The sequence below is a fragment of the Colius striatus genome, chromosome 8, assembly GCF_028858725.1.
Source record: "Colius striatus isolate bColStr4 chromosome 8, bColStr4.1.hap1, whole genome shotgun sequence".
NCBI lineage: Eukaryota > Metazoa > Chordata > Aves > Coliiformes > Coliidae > Colius > Colius striatus.
Window position 1 is genome coordinate 8,317,054 of NC_084766.1, and position 26,134 is coordinate 8,343,187.

General features: G+C 39.2%; 2 protein-coding genes across 6 annotated transcripts in view; one reads left to right on the forward strand and one right to left on the reverse strand.

Annotated features, from left to right (window-relative positions):
• Positions 1–15,735, reverse strand: part of SHLD2 (shieldin complex subunit 2) — a 33,809-nt gene extending 18,074 nt beyond the window's left edge. For all 5 annotated transcript variants that reach the window (XR_009819198.1, XR_009819197.1, XR_009819199.1 and 2 more), the window contains exons 1-3: positions 15,303–15,735; positions 13,550–13,697; positions 13,338–13,410 (exon numbers count right to left, since the gene is read on the reverse strand). The gene's annotated coding sequence lies outside the window, so the exon portion shown is untranslated. The remainder of the gene's footprint in view (positions 1–13,337; positions 13,411–13,549; positions 13,698–15,302) is intronic.
• Positions 15,736–16,058: 323 nt separating this feature from the next.
• The window catches only part of GLUD1 (glutamate dehydrogenase 1), a 29,013-nt gene continuing 18,937 nt past the window's right edge, over positions 16,059–26,134 (forward strand). The window contains exon 1 of the mRNA XM_062001486.1: positions 16,059–16,561. Within this exon, the coding sequence (XP_061857470.1) occupies positions 16,135–16,561 (427 nt within the window). The 5' untranslated portion in view covers positions 16,059–16,134. The remainder of the gene's footprint in view (positions 16,562–26,134) is intronic.

The following is a 26,134-nucleotide window of genomic DNA, read 5'->3' on the forward strand; positions in this document are numbered from 1 at the left end:
AATGCATCAGAAGACAAAGGATTAGAGCAATATAAGGGAAAAGTGTTAACTTCTTTTGCCCTATGGAATTATCATACACCTCCAACACTGAAGTTTCAGGGGGGTAAAAACAGTATATTCTTTTAACTTGCAGCTTTGATTTGGTACAGTTTGATGATGAATATCCTAATCTAACTAACTAACAAGTAGGTAGTAACCTAACGCCTACAATATGCAAAAGTAATTGTGCTGTCTTTTGCCTGCTGAACAACTGGCCTTGTAGATAATAATGTAGGATATTCCTTAAATTTTAACACACATGTGGGAAAAAGTACATGTACAAGTAGTCAACTGTGGGAAAGGATAGGACAGGTAATTACAGGTCTTATTTTTGTGATCCTTTGTTGATGGTAACAATCACCAAGTGCCATTAACCTAAATCTTAACACAAGGTTTCAGGCAAAGACTATAGGCCTGTAACTGACCTTTTTAACCAAATGTAATTTTACTCCAAGTCTGTTATTTGGCTCACACAATAATCTTGTGTTTCTGGAACACTGTGCACAGAGGCAGTTGATGAGCAGACACCATGGTATTGCGAGAATCCTGCTAGTCAATACCTACATCTATGCAAGCCACAAACTTCTATTTGCCTACAGTGATACCTGCAATAATTAAAGTTACCTCTATATGCTATCTGAATATAGATTATTATTGACTATAAAGTAATTTCTTTTAATACTTACTATTTATACTAAATAGCAGCAACACTAACCCATTCAGTGTTTAGTTCCTGTTACTGGCTATTACCACAGGACTACAATACCATTTGATCTCAAGACAGGTACAAGTGAATAAAAGGCTAATGAATAAAAAGATAGAAACACTAAGTTGTTCTTCACAACTGTTACTGAACTATTGAAGTAAAAAAGCCAAGCAAACAAATTGCATTGCTAACTTTTCATGTGTACCTACTTGCCTGCAGGATCAAGGTCTGAGGTCTCTGAAGTTGTGCTCTAAAAGGAAAATAGTTTTCTTGACATTAAATAAGGATATTTCTTGCTTTCTACAAACCTGAACCATATTGAGGCATCTACTCAGCAGCTGCACCAGCCATGTTACTTCAAAAATACTTTTTGGAACCAAACAATGCAAAAATCTGAACACCTATAAATTGCTTTCAGTTCAGCCACTGAGATGGCCTTCACTGTGTTTGAAAATCAGAGTAAAGGTACCAAGCTTTTGTGATTAACTTGGTTGTTCTTTCCTCACTGCCTTTGTGCTTTGGGAGAGCTCCTTTTCAGTAAATGCAATTTATTAATTTTTGTTTTGCAATACATTAAAAAAAAAAACCCCATACTTAAGGAGATATGAACATACAGTGGCTCTTACAAACAAAAGAAGTTAAAAGTCCTGAAGAACAGTGACCTTTTGTGTAGGAAAGAAAGATAAAGGTAAAAGGTCAAAGATACACAAAAGTGCTGTGCATGTTCTGTTGAAGAACACTCATTCCCCAGCCCCTTGTTTTTGAGAACTGAACAACTGATCCACCTCATCTAGAAAGATATTCTTCCTCATATTTCAGCACATTCAACAAAACCTCACAATAACTAAATGACATCACCATACATCTTCACAGCTTTTTTTTTTTTTTTAAATGGTTAAAGTCTGCAGAAAATAATCCATCTCTATCACTACTAATAAAAATCTCTTTTAGGACTTAAAGATTCTGATAAACTGAGCTTGATACAACAATACAGGACCTAAGATGAAAGTGATGCAATTGGTCAAAGAAACATGCTCTGTTTCCATCAGATAAACTGTTTGCACATCTGAAGTATTAGAATTGGAAGATATCAGGCTAGCATCACAGAATCTCAAGGGTTGAAAGACATCTCAAAAGCTCATCCAGTCCAACCCCCCTGCCAGAGCAGGGCCATCTAGAGTATGTCACACAGGAACTTGTCCAGGTGGGTTTTGAATGTCCCCAGAGAAGGAGACTCCACAACCTATCTGGGCAGTCCCTTCCAGTGCTCCCTCACCCTCACAGGGAAGAAATTCTTGTATTTCTTTGGAAACTTTTATGTTTCAGCCTGTAACCACTGCCCCTTGTCCTGTCATTGGCCATCACTGAGAACAGTGTGGCTGCATCCTCCTGACATCCCCCATTTACATGTTTGTACACATTAATGAAGTCACCCCTCAGTCTCCTCCAAGCATTGTACATGTCTCCTTGGTATTCAACTCTCCTTGGTATTCAATTTTTTTTTTAACAATCAGAAAAATAGCACTATTTTCTAAACTGAGCAACAACTCGCTGGGCTGTGATTTAATAATTTCTGTACAATCTATTTTCAGAACAGTAAATACCTTTCATCTTGACTTAGTAACACAAATGCCAGAACATCACTATGGTATTGTGCAACAGGCATTAACATATTCATCAAGTACATCCTTCTGCACAAATCCAGTGTACTTGTCAAAAAACAAAAAGGATCCTTATTTAGGCTTAAATGACAAAAGCTGGTATTTCACATTATGAAAGTTACTGGAATCCATCTTCCATAACAATTACATACATCACTAGGATTAACTGGTTACAGCATACAGCCATAATGAAAGGTTGCTCCTCTTAGCTGAAGTTGCTTTAGTGACTTGGGAAAGAGAATTTACTCTCCCACATTAACTGTGGCTTCAATGCAATGGCAGAAAAAAATTATTTAAAAACAAAGTAACCACTTATTTTCCTCATATTTAAAAACGTGTCACTCAAAAAGATGAACTTTAACCAAAAAAATGAATTATTCACACACAAAAATGGGATACCATCAATGTTTTGGATAAGAGCTGTAGGTAAGACAGTGCTGTGCTCATGCTTTTGTAATGTGGGAGAGAGGGTGATGAAAAGGTATCATTTATAAGTCTGCTTAAGTGGGATAAATCAGTAATTTACTAGTTAGTAAAATGTCTTTCACTCTCCATCACAGAGATGTTAACAGCAGACTTCAACAAAAGCCCCACTTCCTCTTGCACTGAAGGCAAGTGGGGTATTTTTTCATTTGTCAGCATCACTAAAAACTTCAAGTTTGATGTCTTAACTAAGAAAACCAGCCATTCAGTCCAAGTCATATTAGCAGCACACAAATCATCACTAGATGCTCCTAGGGTGTGCAAAACTAGAAACTACACAAGCAGTTCTGCAAGCAGCCAGATGGCATGCAAGCCCATGAGACCTCTTTAGATCAATAGCTCAATTGGGAGTTTATTTACCTCATCACTATTTTTGCAGGATATCTCCAAAAGAGCAAATGTTTAACCCTCCTGTAAATAGAAACAGCAGCAAGTATTTTTTGACAGGCTTGAACCTATGCCACTAGACTTCTACTCTTTCCCCACTCTGAGCCACACTGCACATTTAATCTGTTTCTGTAGTACACAACTACATCCTTCAAGTGGTACCATTAGTGGGGTTCAAAGTAACTGGCAATCTAATACATTAACTAGCTGATCTCTGATACTTTCCCATCTCAGGAAGATGAAAGTTGGCTTCACACAAAATAGCTATATATCTGAAGACTCAAAAGGAAAGTTCACAACACATGCTTCTGATGTAAGCATTGTATTTTAAACCAAATCCTTGACAGATGTGGACTACATGTTGAAGTACTGACTTCAACATCCAAATCTCTAGTATTTTCTGTTCTTGGATATGCAGAGAAATTTCCAGGTTATTTTGCTGTATGTATGACATTTCAAGAACAAACCTCAGCCCTATCAGTTCAAAAACATGTGCTCTTCTGTCTAGTAGTTGAAAGGTTTAAGATTTTTTTCAGAGATAAAGAACCTTCAGACTTGGGCCTAGCTGGCTCCATAGAATAGTGAACACCATCAACAAAGATCACAGATGGTTCACTGCACACATACTTGCTTCTTATTGTGGCTACAGAGGCAACGTACCTACCAATTTCTTTCTAGACTATGAACGTCAGCCAAGCAAATGCTCTTTCACAGGTTTTATGCTAAGGAGTAAAGCTGTTAATTTACTAGAGCACTACAGACAAAGCAAGATAAAAATGTCAGAATATTTTAAGTTTGTGAAAACTACAGCGATATGTTTGGAAACAGAAAGGATGCTTTAAGTTCTTTAGTGTTTACCTAGTAAAAAAAAAAGTTATGATACATATAGGAAATTAGCATTACCTTTTTAATATATAACCCTCTACATTTCAGTGGTTTAGATGTTAGTTTAGCAAACTGGTTAAGCTTTAACAGAGAACAGGTGACACTGAGTAACTATCAACATAGATGACTGAGCCAAAGGTGCCTTTTAAATGCAAATTTCCCTTTTTCAGAAGTAACTGTTTTTCCAGACTTTCGGGCAACAAAGCATTTATACCAGTTATTCAAAGTAATTTCATTGATAATACTTTAAAAAAAATTGTAGATCACAATTTCTTTCATACTATGCCCAGAAAAGTGAAATTAAATTAAATCACCACAATTGAACAAAGTCTGTGAATAAAATTCTTGAAACATTGACTTACCTGGCCTGGACACACTAATGTGACTATTGCAGTGTACCTCACTCAGTTCCCTTTCATTCAACAACCTCTGTAAATTATTTTATTATTTCCAATACAATATAGTGCTCATTTCTGAGGTATATTACACTAAGAATTGAGATCAGCCCTATCTGCCTCACAGCTGATCTGAAAAGTCTTCAACATCATTTTATTTTAGTACCTGGAAATATGCTGCCCTCTCTAACTCTTCCATCGTTTGCTTTGGGAGAAAGTCCAGTCAAGTACATGCAGACTTAAGCTGTTCACACACACTACTGACCCACTTAGAGGAAAACATGGGGTTTTTTTTCAGAAACTCTTGATACTCTGCATGATCAATCTTACCACCAAATTATGCTGACAAAACCAACAACACAAGAATTGTGAAGGAACAATGAAATTTTAAATTGGGAAATTTTCAAACCTCCCGAAGTATGAAGACTTAAGCATGGAAGCTGAAGAGGTTTATCTATTTCTCCATTTGTCTTCATGCAGAGCCTGCCCCAAGCTGAAGCAAAACATTAAATGCCTCAGTTTAATTCAATATAATGAGGAAACTTTTGATTTAACAAATACTTTGTGTACTGGAACTGTAATCCTGTTTGCAAATACATTTTCTTCTGTCTGTCAAATGTTGCACATTCCACACCTGAACTTTCTTAGGATAGAAACAACATGACTGATATTGTACACAAGTCCAATATGGCTACTAGTGAACTAGCATAATGTGAGCTACTATGCAAAGCTAAAAATCACAGCAGTCTTCAGAAAAACTGTTTTAAAAACACTAGCAGGAAGTTTTCATAAAGAACAGAAAGGTCTGTCAGTGTTTGACATTTATCTTTAAGAATTAAAGTTCTGTTTAAAGGCCCAATACACAAATGAGTTCAGTACCAAAGTAGCTCTGAAGACTTTTGTAATCTGCTCTTATTCTTTGTCAACTGACAGACCTTTAACAGAAAGACAATTACAGCTATGTATAACTCATGTGGTACTTCAGCTTCATGTCCTCACAGGTGAATTTGTACTGTACTGCTGCATTGAATGGTGGTGTTATGCAAAGTTTTTTCCCTCCTCAATGAGGGCCCAGCTTCTAAAGACTGTAGACATAAAATGAAAGATGACTAAAAAAATGTCTTGACTCAAACTTATATTTCAAAATGAGAAAATCTCACTTTTGCAGATATTAGTATTTTAGAAAGAGGTGGAGAAGCCTTAGTTGAGACTTTGTAAGAATGGGTTTTGAACTATTCAACTGCTCATCTTGTATGAATCAAATAGTTAAGAGGAGACTGAAGTAATTCCCATTTAAAAATGATCAAGGGTTTTCCACAGTACATTAGATTTCCAGTCTAGTTCTGGGCTCTGTGAGAGAAATTTGTCACCATGCTTCATACTAATAACAGTACTCAAAATTCATGAGTATTATTATCAATTATCCTAAGAGGGAAATACTGACTTCTCAGGTCAGGAACTAGAAGTCAAGAGCTGTACTATTGGAAGATGGCTTGTCACTGATCTTTAGGATCAGTGGTGCTTTACAAGAACTGATGTAATAAGTGGTTAGTTCTTCACTGATTATCCAGCTATAGGAATGAAGGTCTCATGCCTGAGAAGTCAGAGCTCTGTCCTCTGAGGTTACGTTGCTGTACACAGGAAGACTGGGGAATAGCAAAACTGCAATGTCTATACTTCCAACAGGTCAATTAGAATTAGCAGTCCATGCAGTTAAAGATCTGATAAAGTCACCTTGGGCCATCTTATCTCCAGATTTTATATTCTCTTATGATCTAGGACAGGGAAACAAAATAGAAAAGAGCAAGCACTGGAAAAGGTCAAGAAATTACACTCTTTCAAGAAGCTGACCTGACACTCTCAGCAAAAAGGCACAATCATATCTACACTGGCATATTTCCAAATAACTCATGCCAATTCCAATATCTATTTCCTTCACCTTACAATGCATTTTAGAAAGTTTTATAACCAAGTATAGTCACAGGTCAAGCTATATTACCTTCTCTTCACCTTCTCATCATCCAATTTGCAGAACAAAGACTTGTTGAAAGACTTAATTCTTTTCAGACACATTAAGCACATGGTGTGAAAATAATTGAAATAAAACCTACAGGAAAAACATTTATGTAATATATTTGACAGCCACTCTTTTTAACCAAAATGAGGCAGCTACAGACAATATTTGTCATTTCAAGACAATTTCTGTTTATTTCTCTAACAGTAATTTTCATGGACTCTTTTATTCCAACAACTTGGAAAATACTACATAACTTAATTTTTTCATTATCTTCAACGTAAAATGAATGAATTGTAGTTTACTTAGATTTCATTGTTTCTAACAGGAAGAAAAATATCAAGATGAAATTGAATATGCTCTGATACAAGCCAAGCGTTCAAGATAAGAAGTATTTTACTTATCATTTAGAAGACAATCTAAGACTTTCCTCTGTTTCTTGAGAAGACTTAAGTTTCATAGGAGAGAAAAACTATCAGTTTATTAGAAAAGCATATTCCAGGAGTTTCTCACTGACAATAAACACTGTCCATGCTCTGTAATTTGACCTATATTCATTGAGATATGAGATCAGACAAATTTGCATAACTAGCACAGTTCTACATGATACTTAATGTATTTGTCCTCCCCATACCTTTAAGAAGGGAATATATTATCATCTGTTTTTCCTATGGAAACCAAGGCTAGGAAAGATTAAGTTACTTACTTTGGCTCACACAGTAAGCCAAAAGAAGAAGAGAATTCACTCTGTGCAAATCTTTAATGCTCACATTTTAAACACTGCACTATCACTCCCCATTTTATAATTCTTTGCCTTTTTGACAAGCCACAAAACTATCCTTTTTCTCATCTGAAATATAAAATTTACTTTTGTCCTCAGTCAAATGCTTTTATTCCTTCCTTGAGGTCAGGTGCTCTCTTACAACAGCATAAAATTATCAAATAATTCAAAGCTGGTATTAACACAGGGCTCCTGGTGTTACGTTATCTAGTTCTTGAAGCTCATACACTATTTGAAAGGGGATTTGTCTCTCCTTAGGTGTTGTTCAGAATCTACTCACACAACTAAGCCTTCATTTTCAACACATTTAAGAATTATTTTAAAGCTTATGTCCTGAGGCAGTGCATTAGTCTGTCCTGACTTTAAGACTCATACACTCCAGAAGGAAAAAGGTGATGAGGATACAATGTTTTGCCAAATAAGATATCTTTTTTTCTTTTACTTAACAGGCCCATTAATTTCTTTGACTTAAAATAACCTTCACTGAATCAGCCATGTAATAAACAAGAATAAATTAAACCTAAAACTCAATAACACTAATGGACTTGCACTACAAGTATGAGTTCACTGGTAAGTGAGGCGTAAAGTATACAGGGGGAATAGAACAGTGAATGAGACTGCCTTCTCTGTTACCTTCATGAGGCATTTGTCACATGAGGAATAAGATCAATTTCTGCCTTTATACCCCAATGTAACACTTTTTAAATATAATTGCCACAGTGCTGAGGTAGACTATAAACCTGAGATGAACATACAGCATATACTCTGTTCAAGAAAGTTGATCTCTAATGATAATTGAGCAATGTAAAAGCACACATTTAGAGTGCCATTTAGTTTTCCTTTACTAAATTAAAGGCAAACACCAACTTATCTGAAAAATTGCTAAGACAACACAAAAGAAATCAAGATAAGCTTTAACAAGTTCCATGATGATTTTAACTCATTGAGTCAGATGACAATAGAGTGCTCCTTCTGAAAGGAGAAAATCTGTTACCAATAATGTGTAGAGACTCTACCTTACAAGTATTTCACAATAAGCTTACTTTCAACCTACTGACTTCCAACAGAAAAAAAGAGATAAAATTAGAACAGACAAATTTGGCATTGTCTTGCCAACATTGAAAAAGATTATACAATATCTAAGTAAAGAAAAACAGCACAAAATCTTCAGCTTGTTAATTAAAACAAATTTTTACCTAAACCAGATTCTGTGGCATTGCTGAGGGCTTACAGCAGCAATTGCAAACTGTTCTCATGTCAACTGCTAATATCCCTTGGCTGCTCCTTAACATCTCTGGACAGCACTAGGCCCACAGAAGGATACAATGAAGAAAATAAGTCATTTAACTAGAAGACAGACCAAAAGATTGGAAAACGGTGTTTTCAAAAGTTGTTCATCTGTGCTCAAGACAGGACAATGTGCTCAAGACAGTGCAATTTCATTAAAACAGAATTACCTCTTATTTTGACCTGGGATTTGGGTTTCATTCATCAACATCTTTGAATGCTTAATCCTTTGGGAAACATTTTAACACTGTGGATTTCCATAACCAGTCTTCCAAAGTGAAAGAGGATAAGTTGATTTTGTTACCAGAAATGTAAACAAATGTACTACAGGAAGCTAGTATCCTCTAGTTCATAAGAGCTTTAATGTTTGTTATTTAAACAATAGGAACTTTGTTTATGTCAACAACTTCTGACTGTCACTTGAGCATTTGCAGTCTCCAAATCTGTGATTCCAGGCTGTTAAGGCCACAGCCAAGGCCACCAGAAGTGCAAAATGAAAAAAATCACTCAAGGTAAATGTTACCTTCAAATGATTCCTAGTTTACTCCTGGCAAATCATACTTTCTACGGTCTGTGTTTGCAGTGTTGACTAAAGTGGAGGGCAATCCTCTAAAAAAGTATAATTTCTAGGAAATAATATTAAAGTACTTTTTTCTCTTCTAAGCCTACATTCTAGAAAAAAGCTTGCATGCTCATAGTGCATCTGGGAAGGTCATTATGCCTGTATACCTGTCAGCTTTCCCATAAATAGCTTTTTACATCAGTTAATTTCAAACACATCTAACAGTTTGTTGAGACTCTCAAATCTATTTGGTTTGGTATCTGTATCATCCCCACTTTTGTCTGTAGCTTGAAATGAGGCAAAACCAAGCAAAATCTAAAGATTACTCCACAAAGACAGAAAACAGCTCCTTTAACAGATTCTCATCGATACAGGAAGCCTTCACATTGACCTGCAAAAGCCTCTGTCACTTCATGAATGGCCATGTAGTCTGAAAGGTCACTGAAGTCAGATTATTTTGTTACCAACTTCAGCAAGCTTCAGATCAGACCTGCAGGCCCTGGAGAAAGTTACTCTTTGTCCTACCCATCTGAAAATCAGAAGTGGCATTACAGGAAATAGGTGTTGTAAAAAGCATATTTTGTATTTCTCAATAGGCAATACCTACTAGCAATATATTGACAGTAACAGCACCAAAAGATAGCACAGAAATTTGTTGTATATCTATAGACTGTCTAAACAAGAGACGAGGACACTATCTCCTGTATACATGAAGAGCTTTTTATATCTCTTCTATCACAGAACTGAAGTAACCAGTTGGCAGCCTCAGTCATTATGCACAGCAACAATATAAACAGATGGAGACAGACGGTCTTTAAAGCTGATAAACATAAGCACCACCACTTTTCATGGCAATCAAAACTATTTACCCATGAGGTAGCTATCAGAACAGATTCAATATTTTCTGACTGCTGCAACAGAATTATTAACATTTTATTATCTCAGGAAACTGTCCCTCTGACTTTTGCTCTGAAATGCTGGTACATTGGTCCACTTACTGAGGGTTTTTAAAGTACCATTCACAGAGAGAATTGGGAACCTCTGTCAAATATAGACTGTGGGAAACAGCTCACTATTTCTATTGCCAGAACTGTAAAATAAGAACAGTAACTTGTTGCAGAAGGTCTGGAAAAGTAAAAAACATTGCGATTGCTCAATTTAATCATTGGTTTGCTCAGCTATTGATTATTTTTGTAGTAGAGCATCAAATACAGAAAACAAGACTCTCACTTTGGACTAGCATTTCCTAAACAAAGTCTCTACCAGCCTAAACCTACCAACTTCCTACTTGTACACTTACAAGTTTCATTCCCTACTTTTCCAGTGCTACAGACAGGCAAAAGGGTTACTATTTATATATATGAATAAGATGTTAGCAGCTTCTACCTGAATTCAGCAATCATGAAAATACTTAATTTTCATGTAAAAATAATACATAAAATTAATCTTAAATAATGAGACTACAGGTACCTAAAGTATTCAGTAATACAAAGCATTGGAAGCTTTAAAGTCCATCTCAACAAGAAACAATCCAGATCTCTCCTCCAACTTTGCAGCATTACAGAAAGCACATTTCAGATTTGCAGCATGCACAAATCTAACTTGTGCAGCCTGCCTGGAAAATCATCACATTCAAGCTCTTTTATATGAAGGCAAGGGAAGATATAAAGAAAACCTGCCAGTCTGCACTCCAGTTTTGGTATCGCTGAACACAACTGAAGCTATTTAAAAAGGAAAGAAATACTCTCACACACCTCAGTTAAGGGATTCATAGGTCTTTACTAGAATTTTAAATTCATCTAGCACTCCTTCAGTCTCCAAACCAACAGATCTAAGTGTTGAAACCTTATGCTACCAATGAAATGCCTTTCCATTACTTTAGTCTCTAATTGGTTATAAAGAGATGACTGAGATTACATTTCAAGTGTTCATTTGTCATAGTACTTCCATAGACAGGTCAAATTAAAGTCATCTTCTGGGATTCACCTAATTCATGTGTTGCCTGTAACAGCATCTTACAGAGCTAGCCCTGCAGCAATGCTGTAAAGCTAGGCAAGCGTGCCACACTTCTCATCTGTTACATCCTGTACTAGTTTGGCATAAAAAAAAAGGAAGAATAACACCAGGAAATGTGGCACCTACATTCAGATCTAAGTGCTAAATACAAGTATAACAACAGGGGGTTGGACTAGATGATCTTTCGAGGTGGCTTCCAACCTTTAAGATTCTGGGATTCAAATACTAGGAATTAAAATTAGGCTCAGATTAATCGCTCTTTAAATTGTAGTGTGTTAGTTTTATAAAAAGATATCTGTTTATAAGACCACATGGATTAGCAGCATTTCCGCCCATTATTGTGAATATTGAGGGTTGGTCCACTTTCCTACAGATTCATCTCCTCTACTTTCACATCCCACACCAAAAATAATTACACATGAAATTTTACTTTAAAGCACTGTGAAGGTAGAAAATACAATCCATCAAATGTGATAATATCTTGAGCTCAAGATCTGCAAAAGAATTGGATTGCTATTTGATAGTATTTTAACATACTTTGTCACAATATGCAGGCAGCTCCAATCCAGTAGGATTGCTAAATCCAACACACGGCAGATTCCAAACAAGAGGAGTATGAATAGAACTACAGTCAGCATTCCTGAGATTCATACTCTCCCATTCTCCCAGTAACTATTACTCAACGCTCCACAGATCTGTTAACTCAGAGGCTGAACAGTTTTCCTTCAGCAACAGTTTGGGACAACAGCTCCAGCTCTCAGCTAGTTAGTTACACTAAATAGCTCTATATAAGTGTTATGCCATATTGCTTTAAGATCAAGAAAAGTAAGCATTTTTCTGCAACTTCTGTTGAAATGAGAAAAGAAAACATTGTTGCACATATAAGCAATTCTAAAAGGACCAAGAATTTGCTTTTTCTTGTATAATATTCTAAGTTATCCCACTGGGCTAGAATCTCAGTTTAACAGCTTGCCACATTATTTCTGGAATCACTACAAAAAAAAGTCCTCATATGTGTTAACAATATTTGGACTTTATGTCAATCAATTCTTTAAGCAAAGGTTAACAACTGCCAAATACTTCATATGATATGTCTGACAGCTTAAAGTGAAGCTCATTTAAACAACTGATTGCACTTGTACAGTATTAAAAAATCCCTTTCTGTTCACAGAAGAAAAAAATCTATTTACCACAGAAGGGAATTAGCTCTCTGTCCACTGTGCAGATGAACTTGTCTCTTGAGCACGTTGTCTGATGGATGTGCAGACTCTATAGCCTCTGAATTGGAGGTGATCCCAGGAGTTACCCTGGATTCAAAGGGGCTTAGCCAGATAAGGGGCAGAATTATTCAGAGCCTTGGAAAGACACCTAATTTCCAAGTTCTCTGCTCTCTCTCACTTGCTTTGATGAGCTAGTAAGCAGACTGGGATGCAAACTGTGGAAAGCTACCCTAGCTTCTGAGAGTATCCAGTATCAGTATATCCCAGGGACATTTTAGACATACTGATGAGCTTTGATAGACAACACTAAGCTGAATCTCATTGACCTTTTAATTTTAGCAAGCATATTTTCCATTTTTGATGGCACTATTAATCATGTCAGATATAACAAAAAGATTATCCTAATCACCTACATATCCTCAAGTTCCTAACACTTCAAATAACATCATGGATTATAAGCAGAAAGTACTGGACTCCTGTCTGAGATTACTTTTTTCCCCAATAAAACTTTGCAATTTGACACAATCAATCTGACTTCACTTGCTATCAAATTGATAATTTACACCTTAAAAACTGTGGATTGCTTCTGGAAGGCACAATACAGTGTTTATTATTATTATTATAGATTGTAATTTTAGAAGCAGCTTAGGAAATAAAATCAACTTGACTCTCTCAACTATACTACACAGATTCAAAATAAAAACTTACATGAATCTATCATGTATACACACATAAATATGACCTTGTTGCAGAGTCCATGAATCCTACAGGCAATTTGTACCACACAGGTACTAGAAGTTTTTTCTGTGTATCTCTCTCTACATATGCATGCCTAAGATCAACATTCAATATGAAATTAACAAAGTTTGTGAAACTTCTGCTTGTGAAGAAAGAAAATTACCTTATAATACACCCAGGAGATATTTTTTCACTGATGCTACTCAAATGTGAATCTTCTGATGGCATCCCATTTGCTATACAAGAACGAAGAACATAGAGTTGATATTTTATTATTGCAATCACCACTTTCATATCTCCTAAGACTCTGTCTAAAGCATGTGATTTTAACTTCTTTTGGACAAACAGATTTTGCTTTGGCTGCTCACCACTCACCTTGTAAGAATATTGTAATTTGGCATATGACTCTCGTTGTTATTTTTCTCGATTATCCTCAGGCAGCATAGCTACTGTTACTTCCACAAGGGATTTGAAGCAGACAAATATGGCAGGGAGTCAAAGAGGTTGGTAACGTGCCTGTAAACTGTACACACAATTTCATTCATAAAAACATGCAAGCAAAAATCCTTAGCTATTTCTTCATTTACAGTATTTAAAGACTGAGAACTTCAACACACTTATTTATACTTAGCAGTCAGAACACAGCTTATTGAATCTTTTGTGAAATCCAGTCTTATTTAGAAAAGAGTGGAGCTAATGGTGCTACCATTATTCCAAACAAAATTGTGTGACTGACCCAAGAGAGAGATCCGCTTTGTGCTCACACTGTCACATCCCCATATCCAGTTTCAAACATATTCACAAATGTGTACTGCTAACACAGCCAGATACTGCAAGTAGTTGAGAATTGAGAAAAGTTCATAAATTAGAAATGTCACAGCTGAAGGTAGAATAGGAGCTAGTCTATTAACCTTACTTTAAGTGTATACACTTTAGCAAACTGGTTAATCATATTTTTCATTCAACCTTTGTGTTTGAAAAATAGGATTCTAAATAACCTACAGAACCAAGTGAAAATAAGTAGCTGATAATGACTAGTTGCCACAACACCTTTTGTTACCTTCTTCCCTACTTAAAAATAACGAAGAACTTGAGCTTTATAGCTAATGAGAAATCAATAGCTAATTATTAGCATTATAGCTAATGATAGAAATCAAAATGTACCTCAAAAGTAGTATAACCACAGAGAACATTGTAATTCTGTGCACTGAAAACAAACACCACAATAGAAGCCATCTGTGAACCACCTACTGCATGGATAGAAAAACACAGACTAGTAAGTTTGTTTCTGAAGCCCGTTGGGAACCATCCTAATAACAAGCTGGTCTAAGAATAATCACCTTTCTTGCTTTTGTTCTCATATCACTTACTAGGAAGGATCTTTTTCTCTAAACTAGTTACAAACCATCATCATCTATGAAGCAACAACTCTTCTTATTGTTTGTCATGAGTCTTAGGCTAGAGAAACAATACAAAATCAAGATAAAATTGGGATATCAGTGCCTGAAAAGTTTATGTGTATTGAAACTATCTGTGACTAAGACTACTGCTGACAAATACATACAAAGCTACATTCCCACAAGCTTTGCAGCATAGCCCTTGAATGTCCACAGTGGTTAGATTCCCATAGAGATAAAGCAACTTCCTCCTTATTCCTGCCCCAAGGACACTGGTCTCCCAGATACCTGAACAGAGGGGAAAACCACTGTGTTTTTCAATTAGCAACCCTATCCTATATAATGTAAACAAATTGCTTATTTCTTCTAAAACTTATGTGGTATAAATGTTGCAATGCATTCTCTCCCATGCCCTGAGAACAGATCTTACACAGTTTAAAACATCCTTAAGAGAGGTGTGAAAGATTCCTGAGCTCCACTATTACTCTCCTTAAGGGACCAAGGCTCAGTAAAATATGACATGCTCCAACTCAGCACCTGAGTAGACACAGGAGCTGTCTGAACTGCTCGACCTGAAGCCTTTGTCCCCTCACAGAAGTCACTTAAACACAAACACATGTGGCTGAGCTGGGTTTTCCTCACAGGCTCCTTTCAAGAAGGCCTTCACAAAAAATGTTCTTTCCCTGCAGAACCTCGCACATTGCCCTTTGGGGAAGCGCCCTTACTGGTACCTGCACTCCCACCAAGCAAGGCCATGCTTTTCACCCAGTTGAAGGGCAGCATACAACAGACAGCCCAGGCCTCCCTAGCCCTCGACACTCTCGTGTCCCCGCTCGGCGCAGGGCGGGGGAAGAAGCGTTGGAAGCTGGCGAGAGGCTCCCACTTGCGCTTCAGCGAAGGTTACTTGCCCCGGGTTCTTCACCAGCGCCGAGCAACACAGCGGAGCACAAGCTGAAAAGACCCCCGCCAGCGAGGGACGGCGGAGCCCCAGCAGACCCCAGCGCGACCGCTAAAGGTCAGCTGGCGGGAGCCGCTGCCCACAGCCACGCAGGGCCGCTCAGCTCCGTGAGGTGAAAGGGAAGCGCCAGCCGCGAGAAGCAGCAGCGGCGCCGGGGGGGCGTGGCGGGGCCTGCGCGGCCGCCCCTTCCCGCCGCAGCCCTACGGAAGCCCGTGAGGGAGAGGCCGCGAGCGCGGGCTCCAGCTGCGGCGCCGCGCGGGAGGGGCCCGGGGCGGGACGGAGGGAAGCACAGGGCGCGTGCTCGCCACACCCCCAGCTCCGCCCATAGCGAGGCTCCCGCGCGCCGCGCCCCCTTCCCCTCCGCGAATGCCGCCGGGGGCGAGGCGCAGGGGCAGGGGCGCATGCGCAGCCGGGAGGCGCGGCGCGTTCCTGCCCCCCCGCACCCGCGGGGGACCCCCCCCGCCGCGCCCCTCCCCCACCCCGCGGCCGTTTAAAGGCGACGGCGGTGCCGCCCCCCGCTTGTTGTGGCAGCAGCGGTGCGATCTGCCGTCACCGCCCCTCTCCGAGCTTCTGCGCGCGTAGCGGAAGCGCCGGCGGCCGTCGCCATGTACCGCTACTTGGGGGAGCTGCTGGTGTCCCGGCTGGCGGCCGGCTCGGTGCTGGCGGGCGCGGAGCCGGGCGGGCCGGCAGCGGCAGCGGTGGGGGTAGCGGCGGCATGGGGCGGGGGCCGGTGCCCGCGGCGGCACTACTGCGAGGCGGCGAAGAAGGAGGACGACCCCAACTTCTTCAAGATGGTAGAGGGGTTCTTCGATCGCGGCGCCAGCATCGTGGAGGACAAGCTGGTCGAGGGGTTGCGCACCCGCGAGAGCATGGAGGACCGGCGCCACCGCGTCCGTGGCATCCTCCGCATCATCAAGCCCTGCAACCATGTGCTCAGCGTCTCCTTCCCCATCAAACGCGACAACGGCGAGTGGGAGGTGATCGAGGGCTACCGGGCGCAGCATAGCCAGCACCGCACCCCCTGCAAGGGAGGTGAGACCCGCCGCCCCCCGCGACGCCGGGCCTGCCGCGCCACTGCTCTGCCCTTCCCCTGTCCCGCAGTCGCTCTCCCTGAGGTACTGGGTGGTGGTCGCTAAGGATCGTTCCGGCCAGGTCCGGCGGCAGCCTCCCTTTGTCACCCGCGGTACGCAGTATCTGGAGGGAAGGCGCGAGCAGAGCAGTTTCCGCGCAGCCCTTGAGCGATCCACAGCCCGGGCTCCCCACAGGTGACCCCAGTCCCGCCGTCGCTGCCGCAGACACGGTGGGGCTTGCGTGGGGTGAGGCAGAGGGTGAGAGGCCAGCCCACCTAATACTCGGTGTCACTCAAACCTCAATAGCGCTTAGTGGAAAACATGTGGAAACTACACGCTGACTGAAGTGTCAGCTCTCGGAGCCAGGAGCTGGAGCAGCCGTCCCTGAGCACACTGCCCGCTGTTTGCGAAACCCAGAAAACGTCCATAGAGAAAAATAACAAGTTTTCCCAGTTACCAGCTGGATGCACAGCAAGAGCCAGGAGTGATTTTTGTGGGGAAAGCTGACTTGGTGTAGGCCGGCAGCATGCCTGGCCAGAGACCGGCAGAGTGAATCCCGCTGGAGCTGAGCAGAGCTGAGCTCACGTGGGATCAGCTCTGAGCTCAGAAGAATCAAACTCCCTTTTAGTCCAGGATAGATGGCATTTCCTTAAAAACACAAATAAAAGTGTCTGTCAGCAAAACTTACTTAGGAGGTCTGATCTTTGTGGACATTTTACTGTTGGAGACCATTTCAGGGCTGTGTCCCAAACCAGAGCTTCCGTAGTCTGTAAACAGATTTCATCAGCATAAACCAGCTTTATGGTATATAACGATGCTTGCAGAAAGCAAAGTTTTCTTTGTGATTTCTTATCAGTGAAGACCTCTGACTTTGAAAACAGAGTAGGAGGGGTTTCTTAGGTAAATATGTTCTTGGTAATCAGTTCAGATGCTGTGTATATATGCATGACATGGGGATTTTTTTCTTTGCAGCACAAATAGTCTGTCTTCTTAATGCAGTTTGTAACTTTCTGAAATCAGATAGGTGGTGGGCGTCCTGTATCATGCTTAATTGTTACCCAGAAGAGACCAACTCAACTTCTGGTGATTACTTGGAACAAGAATTACTGGCATCAGATTTAGTTGTTGCTGAAGTTGGGTGTGGCTGAAGCTTACTCTGTGAAGCTGCTGTTTCTTTGTCATTGCTACCATTTCTTTTAAAACATTGATGATTATTACCCTGCTGTTTATCCACTGCTTAGGTTAAGTTACTTTTTGCAGCTTCTTACAAAAAGTCATTTTCTGTAGAACCTATTCTACTTGTAAGGTTCCCTTGTGCATAACAAAATATGTTCTATGACAAATCAAGTAACAAGATGGTATTTACTATACCACAACTTCTAATATTTCACATTAGTATTGCTCAGAACTGAAGGAATTAACATTTTTCAACAAAGAGTTATAAAATACTCTGTATGTGAACAAATCACACCAATTTGGTGATCAGATAGATTCTGTTCTGATATCTACATTTCTAAATCCTCAACAGAATTTCTTGGTAGTAGCATTTGTTATGTGTGTCTGTACTATCCCTGGAGCCAACACAGGAGCTTTTATAGAAAGTTAAATTAAAAATGGCAGTTAAAGAAAACACGAAGTCTTGGTAGTTTGTCCTTTTCTTCCTGTGTCCCTCTCCACTCCCTGTAGGTTTAGGGAAGGAATTGGAAATGCTGTTTCCTTTCCACTCGTTTCAGCATAATGATCATAAATTAATTTCACCTTCTGATGCTCTCTAGGAATTTGCTCACTATCAGATGGCAACAGTGGCTTTGCAGTAAATTTATCTGGGACATGATAAATGTAGATTGATCTCTTGAAACCTGCTATGAAAAAAAAGATAAGAGGAAGTAGAACATTTCTACTTAAACTGCAAAGAAAAGGAGTAGTACAGATATTTCTGCATGGATGATACATTTGATTCACCTGAAATGCACCAACAAGCTTTTGTCTAAAAGACATTTTTGCACTAGAATCGTAGGAGATTTCACAGTGAGATACAACTCAAAGTCCATAACAGTACAAAACAGGAAAACTTGCTGTAGTGAGCGTTCCACACACTGTGGAGCCCATAGTTTGATGCAAGTAATTCTCATCGCCAAGAAACAGCAAGGGACACTGAGGCTGTGTTTTACAAGAAGATGTGAGTTGGCATCTGGAAGGCTGGCAGAGCAGTGAGAGGAACACAGCTTCCAGATCTTTTCACATGCAGCATTGTGAACTTTAACTTTTCACTTCCTGAAAAGTAAAGTTTGGTAAAATGAGGTTCCCCATACTAATTTTGTTTTTAAGGCTGTGTATTTGGTACTAAGAGATTGCATTTAGTTACTTCTGGATCATCTCTAGGGAGCAGAAATGCTTTGTCATCTCTGTCATTGTTTTAAGGAGCATTGTACTTTAAGTGCTCATCTGTTGTGTTTCTTGAGGTCTACATAAACTGAAGGATAAGAGATGCTTATTAGAGAATATGTAACACTGTTACGTATGCAGATTAGACAAATAATCAAAATGTACTTTAAGATTCAAGGATGATTCAAGAATGCAGGTAAACAAAAGTTTTTAGGTCTTTTAAAGGTTGTCTTCCTTTATTCCTCATTTCTTTTTGTATGTTCATACCAAAATACTTCATTGGTGATGGTATGTTACTTTTGTATACCTTATTATTTATAGGGTCGTTTGCTAATGCAAGATTTGTATTGTAAATCAGATTTCAAAGTCTTGATTTAAATACTCTAAACCCAGAGACAGATGAATTACTTGAATAAACAGAGACTAGATAAATGTTTTCATTATCTGTACTTTAGCATCACCTTCTGTTTCTACTAAATGTTTGTAGCTTAACATTATAGCTTTATAGCTGTTAGATTATGTTCCTTCTGTCACAGACATTGTCTTCAGTTGCTTTGCCTACTCATTCTCTGCTTGGGTGAAACCTCAATACTTGCTTAGTAGTCCAGCCCAAATCTGGAAAGTGCCAAACTTTGTGAGGTTGAACTTTACTCGCTTACTTGTACATCTTAGTGGGAAACCTGACTGTCACGTTTCTGTGCAAGAAGTATGATGCTCTTAATATCCTAGTTTTAGCAATCTAAACCACGGTTAATTACAAAAAAGAGTATATTTAATGGCTTATCCTACTCTTTCCCCCCAAAACAGGTGGTAAAACACAAGCCAACCTGATTGTGTTGGACACAGTTGTCACTACACAGTAGCACAGGTGATTCTTCATTGAGTCAAGAGAAGTGCTTTTCAGGAAAACTGGCACTAGGTACTGAAATGTGCTTTCTTTTCTTTAGACTTGATAATCTTAAAAGTCTTCTCTGACTGAAATGATTAATTTTACAACTTGTGGGATTTTTCCACCTCATTGAGAGGACTCAGAAATAACATTTATTGCTGCATCTTATGGGGCTCACATCTTTAATTGCTGTAGAAATGAAACATTATTTCTACTTTAAGGATTGCAAACCTTGGCAACTGGAGGAGGTGGTGATCCTTTTTCTTTTGGTGTGCTTATTTCCCTTGCTTCAGGAATCTTTACAGAACAGGCATGAATATATCCATTTAAGTGGTAGGCCTCGCAGTGTCCAGCATGCAAGTCCAGGCTTCAAAGAATCCATCTTCTTTACTGTAACTGCTGGAAAGGGAAATTTAGATGCCTTCTCATCCCATTGAGAACATATCTTCTGTGTTGGAAATCAGGTTGCTTACAACTTAGTATTTATACAGCTGGACTGATGCAGCATGGTAGCTGAAATAGTGCTGTGGGTCAGATCAGTCCTCTACTTACGCAGTGACTTGCGTGCTAGTGGCCAGCCCTACCAGGAAACCACAGCTGCTCTTGTTCACTGCACTGACAGCTGCCTAGAGAACTAAAACCAAATAGGATACAGGAAGTGAGATGGCTGAGTGCAGATGACTGTTGAAAAGTACTCTGGCAGTTCCTATTTAAAGTAATAGATCTTTGTAAATAACTTTTTTAGGTTCTACAAAAGGTGCAGAGCTGGTTAGGCTGCTTTGTCATGTGGTTGCCGATGGCCACTTTCACTAATGGGTCGGTTTCAGAAAATAAGAGTACACTTATTGAGTTCCTACCTGCTTACTAGTTTGGAAATGATTCCATGTTTGTTAGGCAGCATTTACCACAGGGATAAAGCTATTAAGTGGTTTTAGACTTTTATAAAAAGAATTTTCGTTTTAAACAACTGTCCAAAAGGTCTGTTAGCAATGAAGCCAGATGAATCAGAGATGGCAAACAGCCTAAACTTGTGTTTATGCTCACACAAATTACCTTAACCTGAAGTCTCATCTGCTTCCTCCATTCAAAAAGGCTTTAAAACCATCTTTAGTTCCAGACTAGATATAGTCTAAGTTTTGAACAACATTGTCACATGTTACTTCAAAGTTCACTGTCTGTATGTAAGGACAGATGATTCTTTATTTGCTGAGTTGACTTGGAGATGAATGAATCTGATTTCCTGTGCATTGCTGCCTTGGCTGGTTAGTGGAACTAGCTATTCTGCATTACAAAACTTTCCCATTTCTGGTTTTGGCTGTTTTTCTTCAGTCTATCGAGTTTTATCCTTACTTGACTTATGAGTTCATGTTAGTAAGTTTCTTACTGCATAAGTTGACATTTATTCATGCTACCCTTGTTGTGATTTTCCAATTGCAGAGGTCTAAGCCTGAGCTAATGTCAGTGCCCAGTGACCAATAGCCTCAGTTGTACACATTATCTTGCCTAAAATAGTATACATACATTGTTATAGTGACTTGACTTGCAAAATAAAAAGCTTTTTATGTCAGTATTGGACCAATTTAACCCTATGTGCTGTCTTGGCTGTCTCATGACATTGTGTATTCCCATTTGTAAGTGGGAGGAGTAAGGAGTAGTGCTATAAGGTATCTTCACTTCAGCAGAGTTCTCTTTATCTTAGGGGTATATTGGTGGCTTTGTTGTTTTGAGTCACACTTGGATGAAAGTTCTGAGGTCACCTGTTTGGCCCAGGGGTCTTTGAGAGTAAGACATAGAAAAGTACTCTAGCGACTGTGCAACAGATGGAATTATAACATAGATCAACTGTAGTCTGAAACAAACTATGGAAACTGATCTAACTTCAAAGCAATATGACAGTTTTACAGAAGGAAAAAGGTGATTAGCCTAACTCTGATAATACTTGCAGTGTTATAGCTAAAGCTTATGTGAGTGCCTTGTTTTCATAGGTTTCTGTTCTCTTATAGCTTACCTGACTTCGTGATTAGTGCAAGTGGATATGTATTTAAAATGCAAATTGGAAAAAGAAAAAACAAGGAATAGGTGTCCTGTGCTTTTGCTGTCCTGTAGTAAACTAGTTGCAATGTTCTCAGCAAACTATATCAGTTTTTTGGTTTTACCTCAAAAAAAGAGGCTGGGCCTTGCTCTTCTGGCTATGAATCTTTTCAGTCTCGTGTAATCAGCTCATACCGTTTGTGCAGTAGCCAGCTTTGTCCTTGATCTCAAATAGTTGTTTTCTCTTGCTCCTGTTGGCTCCTTGTCTATTTTTAGAGATCATACTTCTCTCAGCATTGGGCTTCTGGATAAACATGTGTTGGAGGGGGTGAAGAGAGGAATCTCTTGTGTGATAGTCTCCCTTCTGTTCTCTGGGTCATCCCAGCAGGTATTCTTTGTTGCATGAATCGCAACATCTCCATCTTGTTAGGAAATAAATTCTTAGGAATAACATGGAATTTGCCTGCTTCGTGTCAGCACTGTGGTGGCCTATTGTTTTGTGGCCCCTATGGCATTTGGACTAGCCAGGGCCAACTCATCTGTTATTTCCACCCTATGCACACACCTATGTGTGTGGTATTAATATCTACATGAAAGTAGTGTTACTACATCTCTCTATATCAGTCCTTGTTACTACAGTATTGAGTGCAGTGTAATGAGCAGCCTAATACTTGAAGTAGGGCTGAGGTAGTCCTGCAGGTGAGACTCCACTTCATAGCCATGTGCTAAGTGCATGAATTCAGGTAATATGTGCTGTCTGGTGGTATACTAATTTTGTCATATTTGCATTTAAACACAAAGTCCTACTAAGGCACCACACATTATTTCTTAACAGACAATATTCTTGGCTTTTCTCTGCATGGAATGATATAAATGTATGTGTGTACACATCTAAGTATATTTCAAGTATAAGTACAGCTTATTAAAAGTATACAAGAAGTGGAATACTGAACTATTCTGTCTGGTTGAGTACCTTATGGTTACCAAATAGGTACTAATGGTTAAATCGGAATGGTGGGATGTGTCCATAGGGGAATCTTTTTCTTGGCTCAGGTAATAGCTGGCTAATGCTGTGTGGAAAGAAAGAAATATTTTTATCTCTTCTCTTGGCAGTTAATGAATTGAATTTAGGAATGAGTAGTTCTTGTTTCTGATTGGTGTACAGTGTTCTTTTTTGCAGTACTAAATTATTCATCTTGCTTTGTTAGGTTTGTCTGTGTCTTCAGTAATTATAAATTTGTCATTGTGGAGTTACAACATGAAGGAACTAAGGCATTGCAATAAATTCTGGAGCTGATTTCTGGATTTTGTTTGAGGATTTTCCTGCATAGTTTAAACAAGGTTGAGCATCATTACTGATACTCCTTTAGGCTCTGGATGTAACGTCAAGTAAACAACCCACAGCACCACTGCAGAACCCAGTGTTGGGAGATTACAATATGGCTGTAGTCAGTCCTAAAAACTTTCAAAGGAGATCATGAAATCTGTTTTGCTGAGTGCTAAATGGATAGTGTAGGGTAGCAGCTGCCCTGGAGTACGTGTTCTGATGAGCAAGCATTTTGCAAACAGAGGTGAGAGAACGAATGTACCATCTTAACAAGAATTGTCATCAGTAAAGGATCCAAATTAGTTTCAAAGTTCAAAAGATGATCACAACTGAAGAAACTTTGACCAAAGTCAAAGCAGGACAAAAACTCTGCTTAGATATTAATAACTCAGCTGAGATGCAAATCTATTCCAGGGTGTGGGGAACTTGAGAGACTTTTTACTATTTGCAAGGTCTTTAGTGCAGGAGTAGTTTACCAAGTGTTTTGTTCTGAACTGTTACTATAGCAACTGTTTAGTCTTGAGTTTTGTCTTTGAATACTTAGAGCTCATTAGTAGTGAGGGCATACATAGGTACTACCATTTAAGATGACTGCACTAGAAGGTCAGGAAGTAATTACACTAACTTCCCTAAATGGAAATTTTAGGCATACTGAGAAGGTAGTAATCATACTTGAAAAGTTTTTCGTTCTGAATACCCTGTTTTCTAAGAAAGCATAAGAAATACACTGAACACCACAGCACGTACTGAAATCTGTACCATGTAAAATCTAGTAGGGTGTATAGGCACTTTTCTTTGAGATCAAGGTCTTTGTTACGTGCCTCTTACTCCTTGCTACAAACCTGCTGATTAAAATGGTAACTGACTGGTATTATTGTAGAATCCAAAATACAGTCTTACTCATAATTACTACTTTGACATTGATTTTAAAAATACTGTGTGTGTCAAGTGCTTTGCTACCTCCATTTGGAAAAGTGAAAACTAATACATGGCATCTAAGAAGTGAAATGAAGGTTAAATAATGAGCAAATCTTACTTTGGTTAAAACTCAGTGGGCTCGGTGCAAGAGATAACTGGGTGAAGTATGATATCTCCAAATACAGATCACAAAAAAAGATGTTTTAAAAGTGTAGGCACTGCACTGTGATGAGAAAAAGCCTTCTCTTTGTACTTATCAGTAATGAAACAAAGCAAAACCATTTCCTCATCTAGAAGGTCTTACACATAGAAAAGCAAAGTCTGTCTTAGCATACTGTTTAACTTTTTGGGGTGTGGCAAGGAAAGAGAATTCTCAGTTAGAACAAGAACTTGTGTTTTCCAGTGAAAAGTATTTTCCATGGCAGTGAGTCATACTGTAACTTGAGGCTTGCTTCAAACTATTTTTTTATAGCTAGTTTGCTGTAAAAGTCACAAGTTTCCAGAGACTGCATGGGACTTGTCAGGGTTTAAAACAATTATAATCTTGCTGTGTAGCAGTAACTTTTATTTGCTTATATATTAAGAATCATTAATAAAGCCCACAGCATTTTATCTGTATATAAAGTCCACTTTTAGACTGAGGCTATTGAATGCATAGTAACACTGCCAAAAGAGCCATACAAATGCATGGCAATACTCTCCTCCTGCCAAATTAAGAAGCTGTCAAACTGAATTTCACTGATGTCCAAATAGAACAGAAATTAAGTCTTTTATCTTTGTGCATCCCCTAGCAGATGGAATGTACCGCATTCTCAGATGCCTGCTTCTCTTCAGCCCTAACAGCTTAGCACTTAATAACTTCCCTGTCAAGAGGTGAGCCTCCTGTAAGTGTAATTATAATTCCTGGAAAACAGTAACCGGCCAAACCATGACAAGGAAAGAAAGGAAAACACTTTAAATGTTACCTACTTGAGCCAAAGAAGGAAGAAAATGGTCATACCTCTCAGAGAACCTGGAATCCACACCCTGAGCCTTACCTGGTGCTGAAATGAAAGTTTTTAGCAGATAAACTGGAGCAAAGTGGCTAGCAAAGGCAGTACAGCTTTTAGAATTGACTAGTCTCCCATTTGTGAAGATGAATTCAATACATAAGCCGTTTCATTTAAAGCTGTTTAAAAGCCTAGAAAAGAAGCTGGAACTTGCTCAAAAATATGAAGTTGTCCCAAAAAAGGACAGTTTCAGCTCCAAGTCAAAAAGTTTTCCCTATTCTGCTATGTGTACATAGGTGACTAATAGGCACCTCAGATGAAAGCCTTTCAGTACTTTGCAGTCTTGGGGCTTTTTCCCTGTTTGCCTTGGCATGAAAGAGCAATATTTACTACAGTAAAGTTTATAGTCACCCTTGACTGTAATATAAGGAAGCTGGAAATGTAACTGTTTCACTTTTGTTTCAGTCTTCTAGTTAAACCACTGCGTGTTGAGATTTTCAGATCACATCTTCCATATGACGTGCAGAAGAGGTGCTCTCTCCCTTTGTATTTTGTTTCCCTGTTAAACTGTACAAAATAATGATCTTCATTTAGTTCCCCTGCTGCTTTCCATATATCAATAACCAGTATTTTTTTGTGCCTGCAGGAATATAGTTACAGCAAAACTGCTTTGTGTGTGCAACAGAAGTTTGAGTAAATACACACTGATCTAGTTCAGCTGGGGGTGGAGGGGCAGAGTTCATTTCTGCCCAGCACAGATTGTGGCTTTGGACTTGTCTGGCTTGAGCAATGCTCAAATGAGACCAGAGTACCTGCTCAGCCAAGAGGGAACAATGTCCCCAGACAGGACAGTCAGTGCCATAGGTGGTGTTTGTTCTTGCTCAGGGCTTGACAGAATGATAACGACTCCTCTGAAGGATCAGAGTGAGACATGCTGGAAACCCCACCTATGCTGTAACTTTGGTCTCTTGGGCTCTGATAGATTCTGCTTAAATT